The 14,225-nt window shown below is 47.0% G+C and overlaps 1 protein-coding gene across 1 annotated transcript in view; it reads left to right on the top strand.

Annotated features, from left to right (window-relative positions):
- Positions 1–14,225, top strand: part of LOC146202354 (protocadherin Fat 3-like) — a 148,120-nt gene that overhangs the window by 121,781 nt on the left and 12,114 nt on the right. The window contains exons 27-50 of the mRNA XM_084588125.1: positions 91–909; positions 1,483–1,772; positions 2,365–2,584; positions 3,187–3,294; positions 3,390–3,533; positions 3,658–3,798; positions 3,959–4,075; positions 4,168–4,258; positions 4,355–4,482; positions 4,585–4,675; positions 5,040–5,173; positions 5,746–5,868; positions 6,041–6,224; positions 7,924–8,042; positions 9,054–9,257; positions 9,357–9,455; positions 9,692–9,808; positions 10,566–10,742; positions 11,161–11,410; positions 11,989–12,270; positions 12,776–12,870; positions 12,980–13,120; positions 13,234–13,336; positions 13,943–14,200. Of these exons, the coding sequence (XP_084444251.1) occupies positions 91–909; positions 1,483–1,772; positions 2,365–2,584; positions 3,187–3,294; positions 3,390–3,533; positions 3,658–3,798; positions 3,959–4,075; positions 4,168–4,258; positions 4,355–4,482; positions 4,585–4,675; positions 5,040–5,173; positions 5,746–5,868; positions 6,041–6,224; positions 7,924–8,042; positions 9,054–9,257; positions 9,357–9,455; positions 9,692–9,808; positions 10,566–10,742; positions 11,161–11,410; positions 11,989–12,270; positions 12,776–12,870; positions 12,980–13,120; positions 13,234–13,336; positions 13,943–14,200 (4,435 nt within the window). The remainder of the gene's footprint in view (positions 1–90; positions 910–1,482; positions 1,773–2,364; positions 2,585–3,186; positions 3,295–3,389; positions 3,534–3,657; positions 3,799–3,958; positions 4,076–4,167; positions 4,259–4,354; positions 4,483–4,584; positions 4,676–5,039; positions 5,174–5,745; positions 5,869–6,040; positions 6,225–7,923; positions 8,043–9,053; positions 9,258–9,356; positions 9,456–9,691; positions 9,809–10,565; positions 10,743–11,160; positions 11,411–11,988; positions 12,271–12,775; positions 12,871–12,979; positions 13,121–13,233; positions 13,337–13,942; positions 14,201–14,225) is intronic.

Below are 14,225 nucleotides of genomic sequence, written 5' to 3'. Positions count from 1 at the left end.
CCTTTGGCGAGTAATGCGTTAACAGTAAATCATTTTGGATAGTGTTGTGGACTCTTTGCGTGACGTGCTTCTTTATGCTGTGTGGCGCAGATACACGCGGAAAGCGGCGACTCTGTGGACCAGCTTACGTACGAGATCCTCAACAAGGACGTGCCGTTCACTGTGAACGCACGCACGGGCGACGTGTGCACATCGCAAGTGCTGGACCGCGAACGCCGCGACTCCTACGAGTTCGCCGTGGCCGCCTCGGACGGCAAGTTTGACGTGAAGGCCCCCGTCAGCATCGAAGTCGTCGACGAGAACGACAACCCACCGCGTTTCGAGAAAGAGCGATACACAGTCAGCATCCCGCACGACTCGCAGGCCGGCCGTTCGGTGATCCAGCTGCACGCCATCGACCTGGACGTGGCCAACAACGGCGAGATCACCTACTGGATCAAGAACACGCACGGCATTTTCGAGATCGACGCCAAGACCGGCCTGGTGCGCATGGCCGCCAACCTGCCGCTCAACGCCATGAGGAACTTGAGCTACGAGATGGAGGTGTTCGCGCAGGACCATGGCGCCGCATCCAATATTGGCAAGACGCTCCTCCTCGTCCGGGTGTCGAGCACGCACAACAGCCCGCCCGTGTTCGACCGGTTCGCGTACAGCGTGAGCGTGGACGAGAACGCGGCCAACGTGCCGCTGGTGCAGGTGCACGCCTCGGATCCAGACCCCGGCAGCGCGGGAAAAGTCATATACCGCATAGCGCGCGCCACTCGCCGCGAGACGTTCCGCATCGACGCGCAGACGGGCAAGATCACGCTGGTGGCACCGCTCGACTACGAGCAGGTCAAGCACCTCGAGGTGTTCGTCGAGGCACGCGACGACGCCCCCGAACCCCAGTTCGCCACCTCCATCGTGCAGGTGGGTGCTGACTCGCACTGGGTCTCACTCTTTAGCTATTCTTTCCAGTATGCACTGAGTCCTGAAGCATAGCGTTCTTGATGTGAGAGCGTTTTATGGGCTCTGGTAATAAGAAATGAATGAAAGAAGGTTCACTTCATTTGATTACTGGCTTTTAATTTTCAATTGCAAGTCTCCAGCCTCCCCTAAGCTAGGCGTTATCAAACTTTGCATGGTTGAATTGCAAAGCTAATGAGCCAGAACGGTGCATAACCTTATTTATAGGCGCGAGTATTTTAATACATTGGGTTTTCTCTATACGTCTTGATCAGGCAAACATTTAATCCCGATGTCTAGCAATCTGGTAGGTGCGATCTGCACATTTCCAAGGCAGTCGTAGTGAACAGCTCATTTCACCTTTCGAGTCTGTATGCCAAAATTTATTGATGGGCACCGACGGGAATTGTGAAGTTCGAATAACCTCGTCGCAAAGCTGGAAAACCCAAGAAGCTCGAATTATATAAAAGTGCTTCTCGCACCAGGAAAATGAGGTGCGGTTGTTTCACAGTGCGTGGCCCCTACCACTTTTTGCAGGTTACCGTGAACGACGTGAACGACAACGCTCCAGAGTTCCTATCCATGCCTCGGCTACTCCGGATTCCAGAGACCACATCGCAGAACGAGCTCGTCTACCGTGTACAGGCCATCGATCTCGACTCGTCGGCCGGTGGCAACAACGACATCAAGTTCGAACTGCACCCTCCGAGCCAACGCTTTTCGATTCACCCCAAGACGGGACAAGTGTTTGCCACGCAGCCTCTCCAGCCTGGCACCGAACTGTTGCGAATAGTGGCCACTGACAGCTCGATCTACCCGCTCATGAGGTATCCACTCATTGAGCCCCGCTCTTTGCCCTCTGCCACCTGGAGACTTAGATAACACCCTGATTGAAAGGAAATGACCAAATTTACGATGCATTTTTAGAGATACAGTTGAGCGGGGAGCTTTGTAGCGCCATGCTTCTCGTAACATTTTTCGTCGAGAAAAAATGGAGGCTGATTTTGTTTTCGTAGGAAAAATATCTCGCTGGGATGGGGCGAGGAATTTCAAGAGATGGGAAGCTAGGAACGGAGGCGGATTGTATACGCTCTGCTTAATGGTGTGCTCAGTTGTTATGTGATATCCGCCCCGCCATCGTGAGAGTTGTGGATCGATGACAGCCGCTCACCGTAGGAAGGAAATTGTAATACCACCAATATATCTACTACGAACTTTTTTTTTCTTTTTTTTTTTTAAATGGCAAAGGCTTGATAATAACGCTACAACTCTGTCAGACCCTCTGGATTTTTGTTTTTAATAATGTGTCTAGTTTTATGGATAAGTAAAAAAGACAGCTACAACCTGAACAGTCATGAGAATGCCGTTGATAGTTATTGCGCGCCAAGTTAAAAGCGTATTCCTCACTTACGTGCGCAGTGCAGTGGAGATGCGTGTGGAGGTGTATAAGGACTCGGTGGACGAGCCCACACCGGCCTTCTCTGCGGTCCAGTACACGGTGGATTCAGCGTCCATCATCGAAGCGGGCTCGACGGTACTCGAGGCGCGCGCCACGGTACCCAACGGAAGCCCCGTTTGGTACAACATAACCGGTGACGATGGCTCCCACGTGCGCCGATTCTCCATCAACCACGACTCGGTGAGTAGCTGTGCACCTTTTCTAAGCCAGAATTGCGGGAATTTTTATTTAACGATAGGACCTAAGTCGGATCATTCAAGGTTTTCCCGAAGGCTTGAGAACGTAAGCTTGTCGCATTTTTCCAGTGCTGTCGTTGTGCATTACTGCGAACCCTATGAAAGCACACGCTAGAACCCGACCACACGCTTATCCAGGGGCGTAATGAATAGCTGAGGGCTCATGTTGGCGTGGTCCTCTGCACAAAGGTGGCCCTTTTTTCTTCCAGCAGCAAACTACATTCTGGATAGCTGTTCTGTCACCATCCCGTAATAGCTAACAGGCTTTTTTTAGAAAGCTGTTCTAGTCAACAGGTTCAACGAGCTAATCGCCGCAGCCAGGGACTTCAGTGTGACTATTGATAAACGAAACGCTTCTGAACAAACAGGTGTTGTAGTAGAAAAGAATTGCAAGTTACTAAATCGCGATCGTGGTGGCCTTGCAACACTTTGCGTGAATAAGTTTGGATCAACTTCGCTGTCAAACTGGCTTCTGCATGTGCCAGCAATGGAAATGTGTGCAGCCGGGATGCACAGGAATGATTGTACCTTCATTTATTCTTGCAGGGACGAATTGTTACAACGACACGTCTGGACGCGGAGAAACAGTCCGTCTATCATTTCATGGTGGTGGCCGTCAACAAGAATGACCCGCAGCACCAGGCCGAAGCAGGCGTACGTATGCAAGTGGCATCGCACCAGTGATGCGCGCATTGAACGAGTGGACATATGACAGTGACGATGTGGTAAATTTTTGGCTGTTCTTCCAGGTTGTGGTTCGCTTGACTGACAAAAACGTTAGGTGTCCCAAGTTCCCGTTCACCGAATACTTCGCCTCCATTCAAGAGAACTCGCCTCCTGATACAATTGTTCTTCCTAACCTTATCGCCGAAGACGTTGAAAAGTTTGGAAAGGTAGGCAAAAACACTTTGCAGAGGTTTGTTTTTAGCTTCAGTAGTAGTTATACGTTGCGTATAGAGACGCTCAATGTGGTTTAAATTGCTGCATTTAATTTTTCTTCTTACTTTTACTTGCCAGATATCCTATCAAATAACAGAAGACAATTCCGATGACAACTTCATGTTGGACACGAAGCAGAACCTTATTTCACTGCGAGTGAAGAAGCCCCTTGACAGAGATAGCATGCCGACTATTCTTCAAGGTGTCTACACGCTCACGGTACGTGTGAAAACGGCTATTTGTTAATATATTCATGCTGACCAGAGCTGAGCATGCGAAAGCATACGCCAACAATAAGTATATTTTCCATAATTGCTACATTGCCATAGTAACCAAGCTTATAATGTATGAGGCTATTTTACGTTTCCACTGAAAACAGGTCACAGCCAGCAACTACAAGTGCTCGGGAAGTAGCAGAGTCAAGGTTTACGTGGAAGACGTCAACGACAACAGCCCGGTTTTCGAACAAAATGATTACGTCGTTGAACTGGAAGAGGTACGTATATTATTAACTTCGCATATGCTAGCGATCAGGGATATATTAGGGTAGCGTGATGTCTGAGCTTCGTTTTTAATGCCCGGCTTCAGAACACGCCACCAGGCCAGACGGTCACTCATCTCAGCGCCGCGGATCGCGACGGCTTGGACCTTGGAAAGATTCGCTACTACATTATTGAAGGTGCGCAGTCACACGATATGCTTTTTTTTTTTTTTTTTTTTTTCAACGATCGATTCTCATAGTGTCCTGACGAGAGCGACTTTTTTCTCGTTCTAGGAAATGAAGGAGAAGACTTCAGCATGGACGAAACTACTGGCATTATATCGGTCAGGATAATTCCGGATCGTGAGAAGACGCCAGATTTCATGCTCAAAGTTCTAGCGGTCGACTCCGCTAACAACACGGTACGTGCAGGGACCTCATTTTGTGTTTACCTTATTTCAGTCCATTATATATTCGCGTTAACGCGGTGATGAATATAACGGCATTTTCGTTTCTTTCTTCAGGGCCGTGCAAGTGTACATATTGTCATCAAGGATACTAATGACTGGACACCGACGTTCCTTAACGACACCTTCTTTCTGAACGTCACTGAAGGTGAAGCACTCATGTCATTGAACAAGGATTTATATTCTTGCAAATATTCTGGCTGTACTGCTTTTATGATAGAAGAAAATTTCAGCTTAACTTAGCTTTTTTTTTTTTTTTTTTGTCACGTTTGGCGCAGTTGAGTTGAACATGAAGGCCCTGTAAGCAGTTTTTGTTTGTTCAAGTCTGCTGTGATTCGTCGGCGCCAGTATACAGTAGCTACGTCAAAGTGAAAACGAAACTATGCTTTTACGGCATGTTTAATAGACACTTAAATTTGCTAGCGGCGCTCGAACTATAATCTTGCTGCATGACGAGGCACACGCATGCGTCGTATGCGGCGGCGGTTTACATCCGGACGCTGCTCTTACAGGACCTCCGAGTGTTGGTGCTTACGTCCAGCTTCCCGTCGCCGACTACGACGATGGAATCAACAGACAAGTAGAGCTCTACATCGTCGATGGTAACAACGAGAACCAATTCCGGCTTGGCGTCAACGAAAACGGGGTGCGCTTAAAAGAAATTTCCACAGAATATTTCTTTTCTGCATGTGTTTTACTCGAAAAACGGAACTTGTTCCATGAAACAACTGGGTCCTGGATACGCCACTTTAGTACTTATCCCGGATAACTGCGCCACGCTGCGGTTCATAAAGTACTGTTAGAAATTCTGGAAACAAAGAAAAAACGTAACGCACAAGGGTATGATGCGTTGGCACCTGAAGTCATTGGTTGCCAAATATTTACTCATCTCGTGCCTTAAGTTTACTCTTCATATGGGATGTCGGCAAACACCTGTAACTATTTAGCAGTTTTCGTGCCACGTGCACCAATAGAGGGCGCCTAAAAAGGGCTTACTATACTGCGAATAAACGTTTGGACATTAATTGAACATAAATGAGATGCTATAGCTGTCTACATCAGTACCAATTTGTGCCAAAAGTTGCAAGAGTCTGATATTGCTAAAGCAGTAGAAGATTTTTCTACCTTATTATTATTTTTTTTTTTTCATCGCCGTAGTTGAGAATTTTGCTGTCGCTTGTATCTGACGGCGCTTCGCGGGTCCACTTCCTTTTGCAGGCGGTGCTGAGGGTGGTGTCCGAGTTGGATAGGGACAAATACAAGGTTCCCGAAGCCGCTTTGCACCTGGTTATTGTGGCTGCTAGGGACATGGGTACTCCTTCTCGGACAGGCTCCACCACCGTAAGTGAAAAACCATGGATTGTTCATGAAAGTGTTTTCTTGCAGTCCTAGATGGAGGCATGCTGCTCCCTGGCGAAGTCCTGGGAGGGTTCAAAAACTCAGTCTTGTTAACGTGATTTTCAGTCAAACGTGGCCTGGCATAACGAAACAATACGCTCGCTTCTTTTTCCAGGTTGCTGTTTTCATCCAGGACGTCAACGACAGTCCTCCGCAGTTTGAGAAAGAGGCGTACTACGAGTTCGTTTCGGAAAGTGCATCTGTGGGAACGGTTATCGACACCGTCAAGGCTACAGATCCTGATTCGCCAATGAACACCAACATGACCTACTCTTTTGCCCGGGGCACCAGCAAGAGAGGTGCGCACCACATTCTCCGTTACTGCTTTATTTAATGTGTAGCCGTGCTAAGAGCATGGATACTTAATAGTTGTTGTTGGTTTACTTTGTTAGTACTGAAGAGGAAGTGGTAGGCGCGGGAAATTTAGCAATAAAACACCGGTTTTTAAGGTCAAAGTGCTTGCAAGAAATCTATGCGAACTCCTTAACTAAAACGTGTCAATCCGCTAAATGCATACACGCGTCAAGCTATGACATCATAACATATTGTGTGTTAATATATCTGCCCTCCCTATTCAGGCAGGCTAAAATGCACTGTAGTCTAGTAGATGTGAACATCATTTTTATACTCTGCGCACTAAAATCAATTTGCTTGCACTCTGCACCACAATGCCTGTAACCTGACAGCGTTTACAGCACATCTGGCCATTGCAGGAGAGACGTTAGACAAACTACGAACGTTAGGCCAGCGAAACTGATTTCTAGAACAGGCAGTCTGTCCCAGCATGAGACGTCGCAACATTCCGTACGCAGAAACGTTTCATCGTCTATTTTGCATTATTTTCCGTCTGCACGGAAACTATGGAGCTGCCGTGAGAACTCGTTTTCTGCCTATTCACAAAGCAAGAGGAAGGGATTCATTTCAAGCTATTAAAATCAACATTCGGGGCAACTAATATACGAGTCTTGCGCGTGGACTGTATAATTTATGCTATAATAGAAGCGCACTCAACCTTTTCGTGGCAACACTCCAGCAAAAGATATCCTTCAATATGCTGTTGAGGCCACGTAACGCTGCTGTAATCACGCAACAAACTCGGATAGGTTCGGGCGGGGGTTAAAAAGAAAACCGCGAAACGACACGGCTGGCACGGCTTTCCATCGACGCCACGACACGCGGTTTATCTGTCGTTCGGTCCAAGCAGCTCAAAAGCGATAACATCGCGGTTTCGATTTTCTCTCCCTCGGTGTGCTCTGTCGAGCAGAAAGGCGAACAGAACAGCTGGTAAACTTTTCTTACGCTTGACTGCCCGGCTTTCAATTGTTTGTTATCCTTTTGTCACTTCTTTTCTCTAGGTGGAGTCAGATGTTTATTTTTGAGGGGCATTATTTTTTGTTTTCGCTGATCGATCCTACAACGCTCAGGTGTTCAGACAAAATCATGGTGGAGACAACGCCTCGACGCAATGGCGTGGATAATATATATATATGTGTGTGTGTGTGGCACGTCAAGGCAGGCGTTTGAAAGTCGTGATAGTCAAGAAATTTGTTTCTGTTATGTTTTTGTATACGATCACCGCTGTTTTGTCGCGTTATGTTACTTTGCAAGTCACTGTACACACGTGATGTACGGTGCGCCGCGCCGTATTCGACGTGTCTAGTAATGTAGAGTTACTTTTTGTACTGAAACGTATGCAAGCAATGAATGCGTTGCAGTTCCACCAAATTTCATCGACTAGTACTAACAGCAAGTGTTCACGACAGTTCTTTAATTTATTCTCGGCTCGTTGTCTTAATACCCCTTCAAAGCTAGGCGGAAATCGCCCTCATTACCAGATGTCCAGATGCACTCTTTCTAGCGCTAGAAATAATTGCGCCCTAAACGCTTTATACGTTCTAATGTACAGAGGTTGTAGTGGCGACCACTTCTCTGTACATGCTGAAGTTTTAAGGCCACATTGCTCGGCTGTAACGCATGTTCGCCATCTTTTCTCCGCAGTGCCTTTCATGATTGACCCTGTCCTGGGAACGGTGAACATTACCAGGGCGCTCGATATATCGGAGAGCCAAGAGTACTCACTTACCGTGGAAGCCAACGACGGCCTCTGGAAGGCAGCGGTAAGCATTCATCTTTTTTTTTTTTTTGTTTTGCTCGGCCTGCCTGCTGACTCATTTTTTATTGACTTGACTTCTTTAAAGACTCCGCTTTTAGACAAAAAAAAAAAAAAAACGAACTGTCGTCGGCACTATCAGCGTTGGCGTTGTAAGCGAAAAAGCACGAGCATGCCACTGTCAGGTGGAAGTTGGTAAGTGACTTAGTCGGTCACTGATTGGTCGGTGGACTGTTTTACGTCATGAAACCACGTGACATGGCCGAGATATGACAGAGCAGGAGCGGCGAACATGAATAGCTACTTTGAAATGGCAGTCGAACCCAGCGCCCTTGCATCCCGATTCAGACACGCTACCACGCTGGCACGTTCGTAAGGTTTGGTTAAAGCTAGCGGGGCTTTATATATATGTTGGGTTGTCTTTATACATAATGTGGTAGCTTACGACTGTTTGCTAACTAGTATGTGTGAGACAAAGTAACGCATTATAGCTATAATCCGCAGACGGCATTCACTCATTAAATGTGGGTCTTAAGTGTCCCACACATTTTTTTTTTATGCTAGCTTATCTACTCAGCAATCTTCATAACTATAAAATGAGCGCTTACATTAGGTTTGTCTTGCCTATAATTGACGCGGTATCCAAAAAGAAATAAGAGGCCATTGTTGTGGCATGTGTTGTCGAGTGCTACATTCACTCTTCGGTGAACCACTGATGTTGGCAGTACTCTTGATGACCGCGTACCAACATGGTAGCGGCCAAGATTAGAAAAGAGGCCTGCAAGCTGGACTTAGAACATCCAGCTATTCACTCTCCCACGCTATCGGGAATTGGAAGCAATTTGCAGCAGTTTCCATCTAGGTCTGCGCTCATTGCACCTTATGACAGCTTTGTCTGGAATGGCTTATTTTTAGTTCTGGATGAAGGGTCTCTAAGTAGTAGTACCGTTATATGAAAAGTGGGCTGCGATTGGCCCTGCGGGAAGTAATGAAACACGCTCCTCGAACACACGCGCAGGCTCCCATGAAGATTTACGTGAGCGAGGCCGAGGAGCGCGACCCGCGATTTGACCAGCTGCACTACAAGTTCAAGGTTCTCGAGAACATCCCCGGCGCCATCGTAGGCCAGGTGGAGCTCCAAACCAGGACCATCCGCGCAAACAGCCAGATGCGCTACAGCATTATCAACACAGAAGTGCGGCCCTTCTTCAACATTACAAAGGTAAATGGTGCCGATATTTTTTTCTTACTTCGAGCTGACGTATTCTGGATTAATCGGAGAAATTTAATTATACGTTTTACTCTGCGATGCTCACCTCAGGACGGGGAGATATTCACGAAGGTCGGCTTGGATCGCGAGAAGCGAAGCAAGTACACGTTTACAGTCATGCTGGAGGAGAAACGACCCACAACTAAAGTGGTAAGTGCAGCTGATCCACGAAAGCTGTCATCTGTGCGGGTGTGCATGTCTCCGCTATAAGATGGTAACTGAAAATGAATCAGTCGATATTCTGGCTCAGCGTAAACATCAGGATCCATAAGTGCATTTCTAGTTTATCTTATTATGCCAGAGTCGACGCTATGCATTAGTTTGTTCAAAAGCGTAACGGCACAAGAGGCATCCAGTGTAACTGATACTTTTCCTTCTACCTTTAGAGCGTCAGCGAAGTGTCCGTGGAGGTTGTCGATGTGAATGACGAGGTACCGACGTTTATGCAATCCTATCAAGGAACCATCAGAGAAAACTCCCCTCCTGGAACTCTAGTCACAGTGGTAAGCAAAATACTTTGTTTGAATCATTCGTACCTTGCGTCGTTAAGTGACTGTGCGAAGATGATGGTCGGAGGTTTTGTGTGGCTGCTTGAGGAATTATGTAAAAAAAAAGCAAAAAAAAAAAAAACAGCAGACGTTTTAAGTTTCTATCTTGTTTGTGACAAATTTATTCAAGCAAATGTTATGCGTAATCAATCTCATCAGTCTAACCAGCCTGCGTGAGGAAACATCTCCCTCGCCATGGGTGTAATCCAAGCGGGAAAGCAAAGTCGAATGCGTGTTGACACGATGTATAAAAATTAGAAACCCCCAGGCCCATCTTAACGATGCCATATGCAGAGATTACACCTTTTTCATAACCGGCCGTTGCAGTCCAATCGTGAACAACGTAGCGTTTTATGTATCGCTCTCATGCTAACACCGTTTCCATGCCAACATCTCGCATTTAATCATACCTCGTAATAGTTTCAAGGAAAGAGGCGCGCTGATGCTGCCAACCCATAGGGATTCTTCCGGGTTTTGAAAGGCACCCACTTTCTTTTTTTTTCGAACAACTGTTTTTTCTTCTTCTTGTGAAACATTGAATCCCAAGCAAGTGTTGGGCTTCCATGCTTCCCGTGCATCCTTTTCGGTGTTTTTATCCCTCGCAATATCCTCGTTGTCATAGTTTTGCGCAAACAGGAAGCGCTGTGTCGCGTTCACTTCCGAATCTCGTCCCATTAACACGCGATCTTGCTGCTCCGTTCACTGTCAACAGAACCCGACGATCATGGCCGTCGACAACGACAGCGGCAACAACTCGGTAGTCCACTACTCCCTAGGTGGTTCTGGCAGCGACCTCTTCACTATTCTCGACTCCGGCGTGGTAATATTCAGCGGCGGAAACCCGGTCACCGTTCTCGACCGTGAACTCGCTGATCGCTACGAGCTTCTGGTGAGCAGCGCGCAATTTTCACACTGCTGCATGCTTCTGCATACAGCAATGTATGCGCTCACAGAACAGATGGAAAAAAGTACTTGAAACGCCCTTCAAGAGTGCCTTGCGATTTTCTGAATCAGAACTCCTCGCTGTCTTCCAGTACTCCATGTAAAAACGTTGTGTTCGTAGTTTCAAATTAGGCTGTCATTGTCACTAAAGATGACCCCCCCCCAAAAAAAAAAAAAAAAAAAACACACACACACACATTATATAATTGCGCAAATTTGCTAACTTTGGGCATTGACAGTAACAGCGTATATTCACGTTAGCAGATTCAGAAATGAGCAAATGTATAAACGCTCGTACAAGAGTTCATTATGATTTGTGGTGCATCGTAAAGTCCCGGCTGCATGTGACTGCTCTCGGTGTGCAGGTGACTGCCAGAGACTTGGGCAACCTGTCATCGACGACGTATCTGACCATCAAGGTAGAGGACGAGAACGACAACGCACCCACGTTCCAGCACGGGCCCCTGCGGGTGCTGCTGCCGGAGACGGCACGACCTGGCGCTCGTGTTGCCCAGGTGTCTGCCATCGATGCTGACGAGAAGGGCCCCAACTCTAAGGTCGAATACTCCATCGTGTCCGGCGCCCGGGGCAACGTGCGCATCGACCGCCAGACGGGTGAGTTGTCGAGTTATACGTCGAGTCTTTGAAACACCACTTACTGCCCAATTTAGCACCAAAACTTTCCGGCTGTTGCGATTATAATGGCGAACCGTGCAGAGGCCGCAATTCCCGATTTTAAATAAAGAACTCGCTGCACTTTTTACGTAAGAGTTATCCGGTAGCTAAACCTATGTTCGGAGAAAAGTCAGTGCACACTTGTTAGGGCTACTATTTGGTGACATCCTCAAGCAACTTCCTAATGATCTATTAACGTTATGCATATAAATTCGCGGCAAACTTCTTCGCATCATCACAAATTTGCTGCATAAACGTGGAGCACTTCTATTACAAGGAAGCACATACCTGTTCATACTTATGAATTCATTTGGGTGCAGTGACAGTGCAATCCGTCAACGACCGTTCGCAAGCGTTGCACCACCTTTATCTGAACAGCTCAACCATAAAATATGAAGCCTTTGATTTACTTGGTCGAAACCTAGTTGTATTTGGACTACTTGAAAGTTCATTGTTACAAACGAAGACGAGCAGGTAGTGTTTACTGTGATGATTTTAAACGGCCCGTTCGCTCGCAGGCGAAATATTCGTGGTGGGCGCACTGAAACCCGAGACTGTGTACCTCCTCAACGTGTCGGCATCGGACGGCCGCGGACTGGCCAACCTGATCGTGGTGAACATCACCGTGCTGGACGTGAACGACCACAAGCCAACGTTCGTCAAACCCGAGTACAGCTTCAGCATCCTTGAGGGCAACTACAAGGAGCAGCGCGCAAGGCTCGGCGTGCTGCGAGCAGTCGACGAGGATCGCGGGAAGAACGGCGCCGTCGACTACGCCATTGTCGCCAGGAAAGACCAGAGTGCGTGCCACATCTCTCTCGCGGGAAGCTACGTGGGTTACATGCGTCTAACCCTTCGAGAAGGCTCTCAAATACCGGGTCTTCCGTGGCGAAACTTTGAAACTATACCTGCGGCTATGCGTCAGTATTTGCTGCGACAATTTTGTTTAGACGCTGAGAGAGCATGTTAATCTGGTTCACTCTTACTGCCTTTGTACTTGATCACGCCCCCCCTTTTTTTTTCTGATCACGTCCATTGCTTTATCCTCACAGATTTGGCATTCTATTTATGGTTATTATTACGATCCAATGTAATGGTTGCCATTAATGTACCAAGAATGCCAACAGTAGCTTCGCGAAGTCGATCGTGAACAACAAACAAAAAACATTTCTCTTCAGTATGCCTTTAATGTGGCTTTCAATTTAGTATCTCGCAATCCTCCTTCATGAAATACCCCTTAAATGGGGCCTTTGAGGTATCAATAAATAATAAATAAATAAAATTGTTATTCTTTTTTTTTCCCAGACCTTCCCTTCCACGTGGATGTGCACACAGGAGAACTCTTCGCCACTGGCATCCTAGACAGGGAAACAAAGTTCAAGTACTACTTCCATGTTCTTGTGAGTTACATCAACTTTGTTGTCTCATTAGAAAATTTCTCCGAGAATACCACAACGGTAGAAAAAAAAAAAAACAATAACATTCAATTTTTTTTCTTCGTTAATTCAGGCTTTGGATAACGGAGACCCTCCTCAGAACTCCACGGTCAATATAACAGTTACCGTTGACGACGCCAACGATGAGAAACCAAGGTTCTTTACTGATCCGTACTTGGCTCAGATCCCCGAGAACCTGGACCCTGGCCAAAAGGTAGCCGATTTTTTTTTTTTTTTTTTTTTTTTTATGGGTTACATGGCTATGGGCGAAAGGTACTTGCCCAGTCTACCATTACATACGTGAATGACATATCCTCTCTATCTCAGGTCACCCAAATCCGTGCTTTCGATCCTGACACTGGTGAAAACGGGCTTGTCTTCTACAAACTTGGAGGTGGTCATGACAACAAGTTCTACATTGACAGCAAAGGTTGGTGATGCGATTTTTACCATCATTAAAATATTATGGCACGTAAAACCTGGTAAACAGCAATAAACGGCTATATATTACGAAAAGAAAGGTTTATTTCGCTGCTGCTGTTTATCTTTTACTACTTTTCGCCCTGCGACATCGAAGTTCTGCTCAATGTTCTAACCCCTATTGACCTATCCAATGCACGGTGTGTAGCTACTTGTGTCCATCCCAGGTGATATAGTTGCCGTCTTAGTATGTGAGAACTGGAAGACAGGCGACATGAGGAGGATGGAAGTCTTGCTAGCGTGAGACGCATCTGCTTCCCTCCCACGTCAGACTCGTGACTGAAGTTATGAACACGCTTCAAGCGTGGAGACTCATCTCTACTAGGGTTCGTTAACATTTTTTATGCATAAAAATACAGTATGACACACTGCCTACGTCTTACTGAGACCATGCAACAAATCTGAGTCATTTTCTCCCGTAGCTTGAGCAACCTCCCGTAGCTTGGGCGCTGAGCAATTTCAGCATTGCAGTATATGGGTCAATTAGCAAAGAGCTGATCCGAGGAATGTTGTTATTGCGTGCTCGTTGCATGTACTCGGTCATTTGTTTTCGCAGACGGTACCGTATGGACTCTGAGCAAGCTGGACTTCGAGAAGCAGGAGTTCTACAACATGACCGTGGTGGCGTACGACCAGGGCAAGCCCAGCATGAGCGCCACGGCCAAGCTGTGGGTCACAGTGACTGATCGCAATGACGTGGTGCCCGAGTTCCCAAAGTCCGTCTACACTCTCGAGGTGGCCGAAAACACGCGCGTCGGCGACGTTGTCTATACACTGGATGCTGGACCTGGCAATTTCCTCTACACTCTGGACAGTAAGTCCTCCACTGAAGCCCAAAA

The sequence above is a fragment of the Amblyomma maculatum genome, chromosome 1 (genome assembly GCF_055883805.1).
Source record: "Amblyomma maculatum isolate TAMU_Amacu chromosome 1, ASM5588380v1, whole genome shotgun sequence".
In the NCBI taxonomy this organism is placed as follows: domain Eukaryota; kingdom Metazoa; phylum Arthropoda; class Arachnida; order Ixodida; family Ixodidae; genus Amblyomma; species Amblyomma maculatum.
The sequence above is the reverse complement of the archived record's forward strand: the minus strand, read 5'-3'. Positions and strand labels throughout refer to the sequence as shown.